General features: G+C 43.0%; 1 protein-coding gene across 1 annotated transcript in view; it reads left to right on the forward strand.

Moving 5' to 3' along the window:
• The window catches only part of LOC115619248 (cadherin-13), a 297,405-nt gene that overhangs the window by 254,511 nt on the left and 24,487 nt on the right, over positions 1–18,407 (forward strand). Inside the window, exon 9 of the mRNA XM_030511297.1 lies at positions 17,409–17,551. Coding sequence (XP_030367157.1) covers positions 17,409–17,551 — 143 coding nt within the window. The remainder of the gene's footprint in view (positions 1–17,408; positions 17,552–18,407) is intronic.

Consider the following 18,407-nt stretch of genomic DNA (forward strand, 5'->3'; position numbering starts at 1 on the left):
ACCATGGATGCACTCAGTTCAGTGGCAAAATTCCCACTGAATCTGGGTGTAGGATTTCATCTCAGAGCAGAAGCTTTCCCAAATGCACAGAAATTCTATTGTATGTTTACAGCCACTGCTCAACTGCAAGACATCCCTAGTCTGTGCATTTCAAGACATAAAGAACCCCATCTTCTTTCAGACTCACAGGCGGTTATTCTTGGAGTGGAATTTAAGTTCAGTGAGTGGAATTTAAGTTCAGTGAAGAAATTGTCAGAAGGTTTAAGCACTCGATTTTACTAAATGGAGCTCTGCAATGTTACTGTAATAGGAAAGTCTTGTAGAGTTCAATTGGATTTTTTTTTTATTAACTTAGTAATAAGGATGCTAATTTCTGTAAAATAGTTTCTGAGTAAAAGTGGAATTATGCACTTTGTTAAGCAGCAGTAAGCCTGCAGATTCATTCTTGGTTCAAATGTGAATTGCTAGGGACTGACTTCTTCCTAATTTTATGACTATTATGCTCTAGGTAAATATGCATGCCTTCTCTACATAGAGCTAGATAATTATTATCCATGTGATCCCCTGGGGCAGCTCCATTGGGTAGCACTTAGCATAACATTGCCTTGGAGATATACCAACCTGTCTCACCCAGATTTCTTTGCGTAGTCCAAACCCTGGAGAATTTTTACACTTTTACCTATTTTAATGGGCCTGTCAGGGTAATGTTTCCTCTTTTTCCTTTCAAATGGGAAATTTCCAATAGAATTTTACCTGCCTAAGGCCCAACCTCTCTGGAGATTCAGCCCTAGGTCACTGGCAGAATTTTATGCACAAAAAACAAATGCAGCCACAGATTTCATCTGATAATGCTTCAGGGCTAAACCAATACATTTCTGCATTAGTAGAACACAAGATTTGCAGCTTCAAAATGGAGCACTCAAAAGTTGCTTATGGGCCTGGAAGCTTCTAAGTTATTAACCAGTGTTTAAAACACATTTTAGTAAAGAAATCAACACTGTCTCAGTTTTGTATATCTCCATGTTGACTGTGTTAAGTCAGTTTGACTCATGGAAACTGTTTCAGAGTTTAGGTTTTTAAGTACAAGAAAAAAAAAGGAAGAAAAAGCACATAACTTTAATCATTGTATGACTGCAACCCTTTGAACGTGTCCTTCTTTGTGCAGTTAGGTGAGTTTTTTCATTTCAGCTTCTATAATTTCAGGAAAAAATAGCAGATAGATAGATACTTTAAAGGTCTTGAGGCTTCCATTTTTTTGTCTGCCAAGTTGAAACATTAAAATTCTTCCCACAGTGATACTATGGACATGCACTGAAGGCAGTTGGCAAAACATTTGGATCCCTAATGACAAGGGAAAAGTGCATGAGAAGTTTAACTCTTGGGCATCCAATCTGGGGTGAAATAGCATAGAGTAACTAAGACATAGTAAGAAGCTTAGGAGAGGATTAAATACCTTTGATTTACAGAGCACTATATATTGTGTGTGCTGAATGCAAAAGATACCAAGCAGAAAATAAAACTATATATGACCAAATAGTGGAAGACTCTTTTGCCTCATTGGTACCACACTGCAGTTAAGCAAAACCTTGATATAAAGTTTATCATCAACAACAGTCAATGTGGCACATTAAGGTTAAACAAACAACTGTAATTCTTCCATTTCCTGTCTTTTAAGTACTTAATCCCATAACACCTAATGAAAGCTTTTTTGTGTCATAAACAAATACTTGCATGGAGCTTTTTCCTCTAATTTCTTCACATTTTCCATCATCGGCCAGCAGATTTCTTAAATTACACACATTTGTCATGTTGCTTAATGTACATCTGAAAGGGACTTGACTATTATGATGATGAACATGATATAAAAATTGTGCTGTATAGAGATTTGTTGTAGGCAGTATATCAGAGCAAGCTTTCAGATGTACACCGCATACTTGCCCTAACAAAAAAGATGCTTTCTAATCTCCAGAGGAATATTACCTAGAAGTGTTCAGCATGAACTCTCCTTTCAGCAAATAAAGGATAATTTTCCCTGTAAAGGATTTCCTTTAGTTTTCTATTTCTTTGAAAAGACACAGGGGTTTTTTAATGGGTTGTGTGTTATAGGTTGAAATATATAGAAAAGGGCCATTTTCTCAATCTGGCTATACCCTGTGACATGCTTTTCAGAATATCTAGCAGAACTTAATTTCTGTCAGTATTCTGTATTAATATTTACATGTACAGGACTAAATTTGTTTTGCGGTAACATGAGTGAGTTAGACAAGGGTTACAATGATTATCCCCTGAGTGAATATAACTGAGTGTGAAATCTGACTTTTAATGGTTTTGTTCAACAAGTGAAAAGTAGTATTTCATTTTTCTAACATCCCTTGAAGGCACAGGCAGCAAAGGGGGAGCAGGGTCAGGGGGTGGAATTCAGTGCAGCAACCTATAACACTTGATGGCATTATAAATAAAACAACTAAGACATGGTTATACACAATCTTGAAAAGTGATAAGGTCCAGACAGGTAAGAGGGAAGTCCATGGGTTTAAAAGTGCATTTGGACAGCTTGAATGCCTGAGAATCTGATTCGTAGAGATTAGAAAAGGTAAATCATGCTTCCCTTTTCATCTGTCATGGTCATTAAAGATAGTGAGTTAGGCAAAGAAAAGAAATTGGCCTAAAATAAAGGAAAAGATGTGACATGATATCCCACATTGCTCCAACATTTAGGACAGAAAGTGGTTGCATGTTTTTTGTATAGTTGGGTGTACTCAGTCAAATAAGCCTCGGGAGATTGCCTATTATTACAAAAAGAATGAAAGAGAATTAATTTTCTTCTGTAAGAACTGCACCCATGAAGTGCATAATGTATTCAAAATCAGCTGGAAAAAGTGAAAACTTAATTTGTGTTGTTATTAGCTAGGAATGAATGTTCATTTTTCTTTACATTATTGGAATGGATGGTAGTTTGTTTTCTTGAATGTTATATACTCATTATCGTGTTACTGAATTTCTCACCCTTCTTTGTTATTGTATGCTACAAGGCTGGAAAGTATTTTTACTTGGTGGGTATTAATTACTCTGGGCCACATAACTATACAAAAACATCAGACAGTCTATTTTCCCACTATAAATTGTTATTTTTAAACAAAGCAAAAATAAAGAACTAAAAGGAAAAAAGTCTTAATCACTGCAATAATACCAGTGATACATTTTATGGAATTAGTTGAGTTCTATTTCTATGGAAACAAAGTTATTAATTTTTTTGGCTCTTCACTAATTTTTAAAATTCTTTGAGAATTTCCAGTTCTTCTGGACAAAGTCAGCCCATTAATAAAATGTTAGACAGCCTGGCATGTATGCTTCACAGACATTGATATCAAATTATCATGTTCATGTATTGTAATATGCAACTGAAAATAAGGATATGGGTTTTTACTAGGACATCAATTTAGCACAAGTTTTACCTAAACATTGATCAAAAGCTGCAAATAGTGGCTCAGGCAGTGCTCTAATGTGAGAAAAAAGAACATTTAAGCCTTTTTTTTTTTCCTGGATCAGGTTCAGCTCAACTTCCAGGATTAGTGTTTTCCTTTGAATTCCATTGTGGATCTTTGCCACTTAAGATTACGCCTGTCAAATACATGAAAACACACTCTTATAATGATAGCATTAGCAACCAATATCTCACCAAAATAAGTTTCTGGAGAGGGAAACCTGTACCAGCTGCATGTTTTACACTAGCTGTCACATACATGCATTTTAAACAGAGCTGGGGGGATAGTGCTGTGTGCTTGATGGAGAAAGGAGAGGGAACGAGCAGGAATGGGGCCGTTTTTCCTGCCAGGTCCCTAACTGCAACCAAGTAACTCAGAGGCTTTTCTAAGTCAGCAGAACATTATTGCTCTCCCATCATATCTCGTGTTATGGCGCTTGCCTTAGAAATAGCTGAATCTTAGAAATAAGTCCTGTGCAAGTTCAGCCAACTCAGGAATGTCTCAGCTCTGTCAGCACAGGAAATGACTTTGATTATTTTTCTGGCAGTATCAGCTTCTTCACAGATTTTTTTTCTGAATTGCTACTTATTGAACAGTCAATTTATTGTGTGTTAAATTTTGTCCTTTCTTATGCTAGTCCCCTTTTTTCCTATCTTTTGTTGCTAAGCTAAGAAAATGCTAGTGAAAATATTTATGCTGGTTCATCACAGTAAATATGTATGTAATTTTTTTTTGCTGAAATACCTGATACAGCCAGGGGAGCCCTAATTTTCTTAAAGAAAAATCTCATGGAATCACGAATTACTGGCTCAAGTAACTTTGTTTGAAGTATTTGGCCTTTATAATGACATTTTTGTTTTCCAGAGTTATTTAGGAATAAGAAAACTGACACATGATTATATGATATATTTTCTGTGAATCGCTGGGGTTGTCCTTTACTGTAGTACTTCACATTCCTCTTAAAGGGATGAGTTGTTTCCCACGTTATGTAAGACAGAGACTCAGCCTCTTGTTCTTCATTTCTTGGAACCTTTCACTCTATCTTTTCTGACCTTAACTTGACAGACTGAGCAGACATTTCCTTCGTGGCATCTCTATTACAACTTTAGCTAATGTAGTCCAATGATTTCAAGGTTGAGGTTTGTAAGTCTGGAACTTATTTTCTAACAAAATGTATCCTCAATGTAAGAAGGACACAGAGCTGTTGGAGCAAGTCCAGAAGAGGGCCACGAGGATGATAAGGGGGCTTGAGCACCTCCCATATGAAGACAGGCTGAGAAAATTGGGGTTGTTCAGCCTGGAGAAGACAAGCTTCATGGAGACCTCATAGCAGCCTTCCAATATCTGAAGGGGGCCTACGAGGATGCCAAGAGAGGGACTCTTCATCAGGACTGTAGCGATAGGACAAGGGGTAATGGGTTCAAACTTAAAGAGGGGAAGTTCAGGTTAGATATATGGAAGAAGTTCTTTACTGTGACGGCGGTGAGGCACTGGAACAGGTTGCCCAAAGAAGTGGTAAATGCTCCATCCCTGGCAGTGTTCAAGGCCAGGTTGGACAGAGCCTTGGGTGACATGGTCTAGTGTGAGGCATCCCTGCCCATGGCAGGGGGGTTGAAACTAAATGATCTTAAGGTCCTTTCCAACCCAAACCATTCTATGATTCTATGCTTTCCAGTCTAAGGGAACTGGGTTTTTTTCTGATTCCTTTGTGATATCTGGCTTATAGACAGTACAAGGACATGGATCTAGTGCAAGGAGGTCACAATCAAAATATGTTACACCCACTTGCCCGTGCCTTGTTGTCTTATAAGCCCTTGGGATCTGTACGCTGTTGTCGTGGTTTAAAATTAAAAATAAAAAGAAAAAGAAAGAAGCTCCACAAAACAGCACTACATTTCAGTACTGCAATATATGATAAGTCCAAAATAAACAATAATTGGCACACCAGAGAACACAGTTCTGTATACACCCAAACAGATGTATCAGTATACTTATGATTTTCAAAACTACAGAGGTACATGCAGGCACATAAGTTCTTGTTTAACCACCTAAAAAAATGGTCTGATTTTCAAAACTGCTGTGCAATCAGCAGATCCAACTAAAGTCAGAAGTAGGAAGTGAAACTTTGTATTTTATAATTCTGTTTTTTATAGTGCTTTTCTTAATGAGCCTATTCTAAACTCTTTGCTAGCAGAGCCCTCAAAAAATTGCACAAGGAACAATAATCTTAACTGTACTGCAATATACTTTTACAATAAGTAAAAAATGTGGTGGGAAAGACAAAGCACTACTTTTACAATATCCTGTGCCAAATCACAGGTTATACAGTTCAGTTTTTTATTTGCACAGTGTCATGGTTTAAGCCCAGCCGGTAACTCAGAACCACACAGCCTCACTCCCTCCCCCCCTTCTTCCCCCCTGTCCTGGGTTCAGCTGTAGCAGTTATTTTTCTCCTTCCTAGTAGCTGGTGCAGTGCTGTGTTTTTGACTTTAGCCTGAGAACAGTGCTGATGATAACACACCGATGTTTTTAGTTGTTGCTATGTACTGCTTACTCCGATCAAGGACTTTTCAGTCTCATGCTCTGACAGTGAGGAGGGGCATGGGAAGCCAGGAGGAAGCAGAGACAGGACACCTGACCCAAACTAGCCAAAGGGGTATTCCATACCACAGCATATCATGCCCAGTATATAAACTGGGGGGAGTCACCCAGAAGGTCCAGATCACTGCTCGGGTCGGGCTGGGTATTGGTCGGTGGGTGGTGAGCAATTGTATTGTGCATCACTTGTGTTTATTGGGGGTTTTTTTTTTCCTTTCCCTTTTTAGTTTCATATTCTCTCCCCTTGTTATTTCCCTTATCATTTTTATTATTGCTGGTAGTAGTAGTAGTTTTGTATTATACCTTAGTTACTGGACTGTTCTTATCTCAACCCGTGGGATTTACATTCTTTCGATTCTCCTCCCCATCCCTCTAGGAGCAGGGGGAGAAGAAGTGGGGAGTGAGCGAGCGGCTGCATAGTTCTGAGTTACCAGCTTGGCTTAAACCACGTCAGGAGGTCATGATTTTCAAGCCTGAAGCAAGGTTTTGGTAAAAAACAGAAGTTGTGTGGATAGGGTTGTCTGTTAGCACCTCTGAAATTAGCCATGTTCATCTTCTGGAGGATAATATCACTTACCATGGAGATATACCAAAAAATATTGAGGCAACTGATGATTTTTTGGTGAGAGGTGACTCTGATGAATTAAGAGAAGGCTTTCTGCTAAAAGTAATTTTGTTTTTCAAAGATAGAACTCAGTATCTTTTCTTTGGACTATCATTCTTTTGAAACAAGAGTACCTCATCAACCTTTGAAGCATAATGTCAATCTATAGAATAGTTTATTTAAATGGACCTGTGGGCCACTTTGGCAAATTCACAGGGATTCTGGAGCCCTGTGCTTTCTAAGGCATAAATAAATTCAAGGCTTGTTCTGCCTCTAGCTAATGCAGTTATAGTGGGTACCTGAACTGTGGTTTGGGAAAAGATGTCAATGTTTCTGGCCTGTATTCCTGCATGTACCTGTACATGCACTGCCTCATTTATACATGAGGAAACCAGTTTGCCCAGAACTTTTCCCTTTTTAACAATTAAGTTTTCTTCCTTCTGAATAGTATGGTGTCCATGCCCAAAATTTATTATTCAAGGGCTCTAAATAATCCATTCTAACCTCTCCTAACTTACATAGCAGAAAAAAAAAATCATCTTAATGATACCTTCCCATGGTATTATTTCAGATGTTGGAGGGGAGGTTCCTGGTATGAAGGGTGGACAAGATCCATTCAGTTCATTCACTGGTCTCTAACAGTGCCATCTTAATGACAGAATTTAAGCTTGAGCCATGCACTAAGTCATTTGGTTTTGGTTATCTTTTACCTTCGTCCAAATGATCAGACCTACTGCTCAAACACAGGAAAATCTGTTGCATGAATAATGAATGATGCTGATGGCCTCTCACAGCCCAGAGCTGTGGCTCTGCCTGGCTCTTCTGAGATCCCAGCAGAAATTCAAAGTTCTCAAACTCCACCTGATCAAAATAACTGGACAGTGCAAAAGCACAAGTTAGATGGGACTGAGGTCTGACTTGAGGACTGGGGATAAGAGGCAGCTGGATAGGACAGCTGCACATTGCTCCTTGTTGTTAGCTATGACATTGGCCATACCTTAACAGTCTGTTAGAGGGATCTAGCAATGAATCACAACTTATTTTTCTTCTTTCCAGTGGGCACAAGAGACCAACGCAGGCCTCTGCAATAAACATTCAGTGACACCATGTCTGTCTTTGTTGTCTGCAATTTATTCTTTCCTCTTCTAGCAACTGCCATTTGATTTCATTTTACTTACTTTTTTTAGCCCCTTAACGATCTGTTATTTGTGATTATTCCCTCAGGAAACAGTTGCACTGATAAATTATTTTTGGCAGCATTATCCCATGGGACACCTTTGTCGTGGTTTGAGCCCAGCTGGTAACTCAGAACCACACAGCCGCTCGCTCACTCCCCCCCCGCTTATTCCTCCCCCCGCTCCCGGAGGGATAGGGAGGAGAATGGAAAGAATGTAACACCCACGGGTTGAGATAAGAGCAGTCCCGCAACTAAGGTATAATACAAACCACTACTGCTACCACCAATGATAATAACGATTAGTGAAATAACAAGGGGAGAGGATACAATTGCTCACCACCCGCCGACCGATACCCAGCCTGACCCGAGCAGTGATCTGGGCCTTCTGGGTAACTCCCCCTGGTTTATATACTGGGCATGACGTGCTGTGGTATGGAATACCCCTTTGGCTAGTTTGGGTCAGGTGTCTTGTCTCTGCTTCCTCCCGGCTTCCCCTCCTCCCTGGCAAAGCATGAGACTGAGAAAGTCCTTGGTTGGAATAAACATTACTTAGCAACAACTAAAAACATCGGTGTTATCAGCGTTGTTCCCAGGCTGAAAGTTAAAAAACACAGCACTGCACCAGCTACTAAGCAGGAGAAAAATGACTGCTATAGCTGAACCCAGGACAGTATCCACCCCTTATTCCATACCATTCACGTCATGCTCAGATCCCACATCTCTCAGCACACCATCGCCCCTGTCCCATATATACACATATATATACACCCACACCCACACACAGAGAAAGATATCATTCCCTAGTCCATGGACCAATCCCTGTAAAATTGCTGAACTCATCCAGTCCATGATGTCAGGCTCCATCTCTTGTAATAGTCTTTCAGGGCAGGAGGGACGGTACATAGTGTTGGGTTGTTACCTGCTGATGATACCGCCAAACTCGTCTGGTCACTGCTGAGCTCGTCTGGTTTCCTCAAAATTCATTCTTTGTTGAGGTGATGATCGGAGGGAAGTCAGGGTCAATGGCTGGCGACCTGAAGATATCTAGCTGGTGGGCTATAAAAGTGTGATAGAGCAGGCAACAGCATACAATTGAGTTCATTGGCTGTTTTCCCCCAAAATCAAATCCCCTTGAGGTACACATCAGACTTCCCCATCTTCCTGCATTACCCACCAAGTATATCCAGGTCCCTGAGCAAAAGCAACCCCACGAGTGGGTTTGCCTTTACCTGAAGCAGGAATAACCCAGACTGTCTTCCCCAACAAATTCTTTATGTGCACCACAGGAACTTTATCCCCCTCTACAGGACGTAAAAGTTCTGACTGGGCTGGGCCAGCCCTGTTGGCAGATCCCCTACTGTTGACCAACCAGGTGGCTTTTGGTAAATGTGTATCCCAGTGTTTGAAAGTCCCACCACCCATTGCTCTCAGTGTAGTTTTTAACAGCCCATTGTACCGTTCGATTTTCCCAGAGGCTGGTGCATGGTAGGGGATGTGATATACCCACTCAATGCCATGCTCTTTGGCCCAAGTGTCTATAAGGTTGTTCCGGAAATGAGTCCCATTTTCTGACTCAATTCTCTCTGGGGTGCCGTGTCGCCACAAGACTTGCTTCTCAAGGCCCAGGATAGTGTTCCGGGCAGTGGCGTGGGGCACAGCATATGTTTCCAGCCAGCCGGTGGTTGCTTCCACCATGGTAAGCACATAGCGCTTGCCTTGGCGGGTTGGTGGGAGTGTGATATAGTCAATCTGCCAGGCCTCCCCATACTTGTACTTCAGCCATCGTCCTCCATACCAGAGAGGCTTTAACCACTTGGCTTGCTTAATTGCAGCACATGTTTCACATTCGTGAATAACCTGGGCAATAGTGTCCATCGTTAAGTCCACCCCTCGATCACGAGCCCATCTATATGTTGCATCTCTGCCTTGATGGCCTGAGGTGTCATGGGCCCACTGGGCTCAAAATAATTCACCCTTATGTTGCCAATCCAAGTCCATTTGAGCCACTTCAATCTTAGCAGCTTTATCCACTTGCTGGTTATTCTGGTATTCCTCAGTGGCCCGACTCTTGGGTACATGAGCATCTACGTGGCGTACCCTCACCACCAGGTTCTGCACCCGAGCAGCGATATCTTGCCACAATGCAGCAGCCCAGATGGGTTTACTTCTGCGTTGCCAGTTGCTCTGCTTCCATTGCTGCAACCAGCCCCACAGGGCATTTGCCACCATCCATGAGTCAGTATAGAGATAAAGTACTGGCCATTTTTCTCGTTCAGCAATGTCCAAGGCCAGCTGGATGGCTTTCACCTCTGCAAATTGACTCCATTCAACCTCTCCTTCAGCAGTTTCTGCAACTTGTCCCAGGGGACTCCACACAGCTGCCTTCCATCTCCAATGCTTTCCCACAATAGGGCAGGACCCATCAGTAAACAAGGCATATTGCTTTTCACTCTCTGACAGTTCATTATATGGTGGGGCCTCTTCAGCACGCGTCACCTCCTCTTCTGGTGACATCCCAAAATCTTTGCCCTCTGGCCAGTCCATGATGACTTCTAGAATTCCTGGATGACTGGGATTTCCTATTCGAGCTTGTTGTGTAATTAGTGCAGCCCACTTACTCCATGTAGCATCAGTTGCATGATGTGTAGAGGAGACCCTGCCTTTGAACATCCAGCCCAGCACAGGCAACCGGGGTGCCAGGAGGAGCTGCGCTTCAGTTCCAATCACTTCTGAGGAAGCTCGAACCCCTTCATAGGCTGCCAGTATCTCTTTTTCAGTGGGAGTATAGCTGGCCTCGGATCCTTTATATCCCCAACTCCAAAAGCCGAGGGGTCGACCTCGAGTCTCCCCTGGAGCTTTCTGCCAGAGGATCCAGGTAGGACCATTCTCCCCAGCTGCAGTATAGAGCACATTTTTCACATCTGGCCCGGCCCGGACTGGTCCAAGGGCTACTGCATGAACTATTTCTCGTTTAATTTGTTCAAAGGCTTGTTGTTGCTCAGGGCTCCATTTGAAATCATTCTTCTTCCGGGTCACGTGGTAGAGAGGGCTTACAATCAGACTGTAATTTGGGATGTGCATTCTCCAGAACCCCACAACACCTAAGAAAGCTTGTGTTTCTTTCTTGTTAGTTGGTGGAGACATTGCTGTTATCTTGTTGATCACGTCTGTGGAGATCTGGCGGCGTCCATCTTGCCATTTTATTCCCAAAAATTGAATCTCCTGTGCAGGTCCCTTGACCTTATTCCATTTTATGGCAAAATCGGCCTTCAGCAGGATTTGGATTATCTTCCTCCCTTTCTCAAAAACTTCTTCTGCTGTATCACCCCACACGATGATGTCATCAATGTATTGCAGGTGTTCTGGAGCTTGCCCCTGTTCCAGTGCAGTCTGGATCAATCCATGGCAGATGGTAGGGCTGTGTTTCCACCCCTGGGGCAGTCGGTTCCAAGTGTACTGGAGGCCCCTCCAAGTGAAAGCAAACTGTGGCCTGCATTCTGCTGCCAAAGGGATTGAGAAAAATGCATTGGCAATGTCAATTGTGGCATACCACTTGGCTGCCTTTGACTCCAGTTCATATTGAAGTTCTAACATGTCCGGTACGGCAGCACTCAATGGTGGTGTGACTTCGTTCAGGCCACGATAGTCTACTGTTAATCTCCACTCTCCATTAGACTTTTGCACTGGCCATATGGGGCTATTAAAGGGTGAGCGGGTCCTGCTGATCACTCCTTGGCTCTCCAGTCTGCGGATCAGCTTATGGATGGGAATCAAGGAGTCTCGGTTGGTGCGATATTGCCGCCGGTGCACTGTTGTGGTCGCAATTGGCACTTGTTGTTCTTCGACCTTCAGCAACCCCACAACAGAAGGATCCTCTGAGAGACCGGGCAAGGTGGACAGCTGCTTAATTTCCTCTGTCTCCAAGGCAGCGATACCAAAAGCCCATCTATACCCTTTTGGGTCTTTGAAATACCCTCTCCTGAGATAGTCTATGCCAAGGATGCATGGAGCCCCTGGACCAGTTACAATGGGGTGCTTTTGACACTTCCTCCCAGTCAGGCTGATTTCAGCTTCCAGTATAGTTAACGCTTGGGATCCTCCTGTCACTCCAGAAATATAAATGGGTTTCACCCCTTGATACCTTGATGGCATCAGAGTACACTGTGCTCCGGTATCTACTAGAGCCTTATACTTCTGTGGGACTGATGTGCCAGGCCATCTGATCCACACAGTCCAGTAAACCCGATTATCCCTCTCCTCCACCTGGCTGGAGGCAGGGCCCCTCTAATAGTGATCATAAAATTCTCCACTTCTGTCTTGTGGAAAGGGATTAGTATTCCTTATCACAGGAGCTGGAGGAAAATCAGCTCTTTCACTCCATCTGGGAAACTGCTCACCAGAGACTGGAGCAGCAGCTTTCCTGGGAGGATCATCCTTGACCATTGTTCTCCTCTTCAGTTCACTCACCTGTTGCTCCAGAGCTGAAGTAGGTTTTCCATCCCACTTTCTCATGTCTTCTCCATGATCCCGCAGGGAAAACCATAGGGTGGCCCGTGGCGTGTACCTCCTATATTTTCTCTCTTGAGCAGTAGGGCGCCTTCTGTTAATAGCTGAGACATGGGTTGGTACGCGTGGGGAGCTGGATAGATCGGATAAATCATCTCTCAATTGTTTGAACTCCTGGGACAGTTTTTCCACAGCTGAAATGATGGAAGGGGTGAGATTGTCTTCGAACTCTCGAAGTTGACGAATCAGGCAATCCACTGTTGGTGATATTCCGTCATTCCAGGTCATTGATGCCAATGTGTGGGCATATGATGATGGCGCACTCCGTGTAAGTTTCCGCCACATGGGTCGTGTACATTCGACTTCATCTGGGTCTACGGATGTGTTCCTGGCATCCGGCCTGCGATAGATCATCTCTAGAATGGCTGATTCCCTCAGGGACTGGATGCCTTTCTCTATCGTGGTCCAGTTGGCTGAGCGACTCGTAATATCGTCTTTATAGGGAAACCTTTCCTTCACAGCTGCCAGGAGCCGCCTCCAAAGACCGAGGGCTCGCTTCTCTCTTGCAATCGCTTTGTCAATTCCTCCTTCCCTAGCAAGTGATCCCAGCTGCTTGGCTTCCCTACCTTCTAGTTCGTGACCGTCGGCCCCATTGTCCCAGCATCGGAGCAACCAGGTGACAATGTGCTCCCCTGGAAGACGGGTGAAATCTTTTCGCATATTCCGCAGCTCGGTTGAGGTCCGGGGTCGAGAAGTGACCTCTTCTTCTTCTTCCTCTTCCTCTGATCCACGTAGTAGTAACTCTTGTTCAGATGCTGTTGCATGTAGTAATGGCATTGGGTCTTCATCTTTCTTCACTTCGCTGGTTGCTCTTTGTGCCTCTCGTCTGCTTTTGGTTACAGGGGCAACAGACATTGTCACAAACTGGACATTTGGTTTAGCTGCAGTGTTTGTCACTGTGGTTGGAGTGGCTGCAGTGTCTGCCACTAGGATTGGAGTGGTTGCAATGTCTATTTCTGGGGTTGGTGCAGCTGTTGTGCTTGGGAGTTGAGTAACACCAACAGCTGCATTGTCTGTTGCTGTCGGGGTTTGAATAGCTACTGTGCATGTCACTGGGGTTGGTGTAGCTGCGGTGCTTGGAGTAGCTTTATTGTCTGTTGCTGTCGGGGTTTGAGTAGCTACTGTGCTTGTCACTGGGGTTGGTGTGGCTGCGGTGCTTGGAGTAGCCACATTGTCTGTTGCTGTCGGGGTTTGAGTAGCTGTTGTGCTTGTCACTGGGGTTGGTGTAACTGCTGTATTTGAAGTTGGAGTAGTTGCGTTGTCTGTTGTGGTCAGGGTTTGAGTAGCTGTTGTGCTTGTCACTGGGGTTGATGTAGCTGCTGTACTTGGAGTAGCTGTGTTGACTGTTGTGGTCAGGGTCTGAGTAGCTGCTGTGCTTGTAGTTGGCATAGCTGCGTTGTCTGTTGCTTTGCCATCAGATCCAGAGACATTTTTTTCCCTTTGAAGGTGCTGGATAGTGTTGATCAGGGCTCTGTAGGCATAGGCCAAGCCCCAGCACGTTGCCAAGATTTGTCCCTCTCTGGTATAACCAGGACGACAGCACACCTCGTTTAAGTGTTTTACTAGTTTTTCCGGATGTTGCACTTGTTCAGTGGTGAAGTTCCAAAGCACTGGAAGGGCCCACTGGCCTAGGTACTTGCCCATACTATCCCACACACCCTGCCACTCATAACTGTCCAGCCTCAGGGAAAATCTCCTGGTGGTCCTCCTATATCGTCGTCTAACCCTAGACCAGATTTGAACCTGATACTGCTGAATTTTTGAGATTAAACGAAATAGGATGTTCCTACGATGGGATGGCCGTGCTTAAAACACACTCCGTATGTTTGCCAACATGCTGATCCCCAGCACAATCAGCAGGTTTCAAGGGTACTCAAAGGCCATCTAAAACCTTCAGAACTCTCAACTGCTGTTGCAAATAGGCTGGTGGGGGAACAGGGGGTGAAAGAGAATGCCTCCTTCATAAGCTGACCCCCCGAGGAGAAAAAAAAAGATATGCAATTGCTAAAATATTTCATTATATACCTCCCAATGTATAGTGGTGATGGCCACGCTGGAAGCACAAACCAGACCAGTTTCATGATCAATGAGTCTATTGTATTACAAGTCATTACCATGAAGTACAGTGAAACAAGAACCTTAGCCCAGGCCCCCCAGCCGATAAACACTAAAACAGCAAATAGTGGCTGTAAGGAAGGTACAACATGCTGAAACTCTGAGATCAAGCGCAACAAGTCTGAGAGCCAAATAATCACCATTGTGGCGAGTAGTAACAATGAATGCTTATCACAAATATGATTAAACACACTCTGGTCAGATCTGTCGTTATCTCAACCCTTCGTGCCCCACGTTGGGCGCCACAAAGAACTGTTGTGGTTTGAGCCCAGCCGGTAACTCAGAACTACACAGCCGTTCGCTCACTCCCCCCCCCCTTCTTCCTCCCCCCGCTCCCAGAGGGATGGGGAGGAGAATGGGAAGAATGTAACTCCCACGGGTTGAGATAAGAGCAGTCCCACAACTAAGGTATAATACAAACCACTACTGCTACCACCAATGATAATAATGATTAGTGAAATAACAAGGGGAGAGGATACAATTGCTCACCACCCGCCGACCGATACCCAGCCTGACCCGAGCAGTGATCTGGGCCTTCTGGGTAACTCCCCCTGGTTTATATACTGGGCATGACGTGCTGTGGTATGGAATACCCCTTTGGCTAGTTTGGGTCAGGTGTCTTGTCTCTGCTTCCTCCCGGCTTCCCCTCCTCCCTGGCAAAGCATGAGACTGAGAAAGTCCTTGGTTGGAATAAACATTACTTAGCAACAACTAAAAACATCGGTGTTATCAGCGTTGTTCCCAGGCTGAAAGTTAAAAAACACAGCACTGCACCAGCTACTAAGCAGGAGAAAAATGACTGCTATAGCTGAACCCAGGACAACCTTTCAGATGAATGCCACTATGAGGCACTGGCTAGGCACATACTTATTAAATAATAACAGGTTTTGTGTCAATTACTTATAGTTTAAAATGTCTGTAGAAGATTTTATGGCTGTTTATGACCTATAACAATTCACTACAAAAAAGATAAACAGGTTATTATACTAAGTATTGTTTATACGATTGGAGCTTTGGTTTAAAATATTCACGCTTTTCACTGGAGAGAGAATTGGTACCAGTTAATTCAGCTCTGTGTTGTTATATTGCTTAATATATTTAACTGATTATAGAATTAGGCCCTAATGAACATTCTTATGTTTCTTACTTCAGTCAAGTAGGGCAGTTCTCAGTGCATAAACTCTACAATCTAAATATTTCCAGTAACATGGTCTAAATATTTGTGCTGATTAATGCAAAGAAAGCACAACAGAGGATTTTGTATTGAGGGATCTTGGCAGGCAGCATTTTCAAATCCTTATTTAGACAACATGTATGTGGTTGAATTATTCCAAGATTCTGAGCATCTATTTGAAATCAGCAGCAGCAGGAAACTACAGATCACAGACTGCAGAAAACGTACACAAACTGGGTCTGCGTATGTCAGGGTCCAACTGGAGAAAACCCCTGTTTCGTTCGTGATCCCAAGAGTGAAATTAAGATGCAAACGAGGTCAAGTACCGTAATAAATCAGTTGGTTTATTACGAAAAGACAATTATTATAGGACAGATTGGAAAGATTCAGGATGCAGAGAGAGAGAGACACCACCGTGGACCCAGTGGTGTCCTGGGGATCCATAGTCGGTATCCTAGGTGGTGGGAGTCCTTCAGGGTTCGTAGTCAGTACTGGAGCAGAGTGTCCCCCAAGAGTCCCTAGTAGTCATCAGAGGCAGGTGTCCTCATGGAGGTGTCCTTCCAGAGTTGTCCCCTTGAAGGTACCCTTGGAGATGTCCCGATGGAGTTGCCCTCATGGCAATGTCTCATGGAGGGTATCCCTCAGGGTCCGTAGTAGTCATCGGTGGAGAGTGTCCTCACGGATCTATCCTTCTGGAGTCATCCTCATGTCAATGGCTCCTTTTTGTGATTACCTTTTCCCCCTTTTATAATGAGTTGGGGGGAGTACCTCTGTTCTTAATGTCATGTTCCTGGTGGTCCAGTTTCCCTGGTCTTGCAGCCAGCTCTTCAACTGCGCCTGTCTGCAGCAATTCTTGGGATAATGGGCAGCAATTCCTCACACCAATCCTCGAGATAATGGATGGAAGAGTCTTAGCTCTTTCCCACTCATCCCTCAGGCAATGGAGGGTGGAGTCCCAGTTCAGCTCCTCACACCCTTCTCCCAGGCAATGTATATTGGGAGTCTTAACTAACTCCTCCCACCCATCTCTGAGACAAAAGATGATAGGTGGAATTCCATCTCAGCTTCTCATACCAATCTTTGAGACAATGGACAGTGGAGTCTGATTTCAGATCAGTCTCTCACAGCTTATAATCAGTTCACGCTAGAGCTCGTGAATCCATTATCTAACCCTCTTTTTGTTACCATACCCCACAAATTATTACATTTCCAGCCTCATCCAAAATAACTAATTGTAAGGAAAAAAAAAAGAAAACCACTCAAAAATAAATTACAACTATGACTCCTAGTCCAGCCAGAATTTTGAGTCTGGAAAAAGGAGCACTGGGAAATGCTGGAGTCTGTAAATACCAGCGTTGAGGCTGAATCCATGGGAAGTGTTCAGGTACTCAGCTGTATAACACAGCAGTAGAAAACAGGTCCTACAAAATATTTTAAATATTGATTTCTGTACTAAGCTTTTGGGGAATGTATGTATCCAAAGAAATTGACTCAAACCTCTCTGTATCTCCATCTGTCAGATAAGGCTAACAATAATGAACTATCTCAAAGGGAAGGTTTAAATTGTATTTTTTAAGTATCATCAACCCCATGAAAGCCAGTGAGTGCAAAGACATATTCTTTTGTAGTAATGTAATTCTTTTATGTCTAGATATATAATTGGTTAGCAACTTCTATATTTTTATTTAGGTATTCAATTTACAAGGATCCAGCAGGCTGGCTAGAAATCAACCCTACAAATGGTACCATTGCTACCACTGCTATCCTGGATCTGGAATCTCTTCATGTTCAGAATAACATCTACACGGCTCTCTTCCTGGCAATAGACAGTGGTGAGTAACTGTTATGGATCATGTTCATTAAAGTACAGGCCTTTTTTTCCCTGCTTGAAATTTTCAGTTCAAAAAGGTGCACGTGTGAAGTTCAGCATATGCTTCAGCACTTTGCTAGGCAGCCACCTAAAGGTATTAGAGATCATCATGACCAACAGAAAATAGAGGAATTTTAATTTAAAACTTCAAGCTTAGAACAGCTTTGATTTAAGGTTATGTCTCACACCATTTATTCCTACGCTGAGATCTTAATGCTAGATGCAAATAGTCTGTGAACATTCTCAGAAAGTCATAAATCATCTTTTTCAGAGTTAATTTCTTCATAATATTTGCAGTTAGTAAGCCTAAGGTGCCTAAATACCAATAACAACTCATTCATGATATGCTCAATTCTATTCAGTACAATGACTGTGACAATAAAGACATAAGTAAAAACCCTTGTTAAAATGCATCATTTTTTACATATTGTGTGGATTAAAGTTCCTTCTGTCAAATATAATTAAAATTTAACTATCATCTAGTGAAAATTCAGTGAATGACTTTGGAGCAGAGAAAGGAAGAGAAAATCCTGAATGCTCCAAATCTCCAGAGCTAAAGGCACAAACTAAATAAAAGAAAGATTTGTCTGTAATATAACAGCTAATGTGCTAACGCTTGTTCACAGCTGCAGCTGGTTTAGCCCTGGTGATGAATTGTAAAATGTTCTTTTTAGGAGAGTAATTCTACATTTTTGTAACCACATGACTCAGGGAATATTTGAAGGGCCTGACAGGAAAAAGAAAATATCATAGAATCATAGAACAGTTAGGGTTGGAAATGACCTCAAGATCATCTAGTTTCAACCCCCATGCCATGG

The sequence above is a fragment of the Strigops habroptila genome, chromosome W (genome assembly GCF_004027225.2).
Source record: "Strigops habroptila isolate Jane chromosome W, bStrHab1.2.pri, whole genome shotgun sequence".
Taxonomy (NCBI): Eukaryota; Metazoa; Chordata; class Aves; order Psittaciformes; family Psittacidae; genus Strigops; species Strigops habroptila.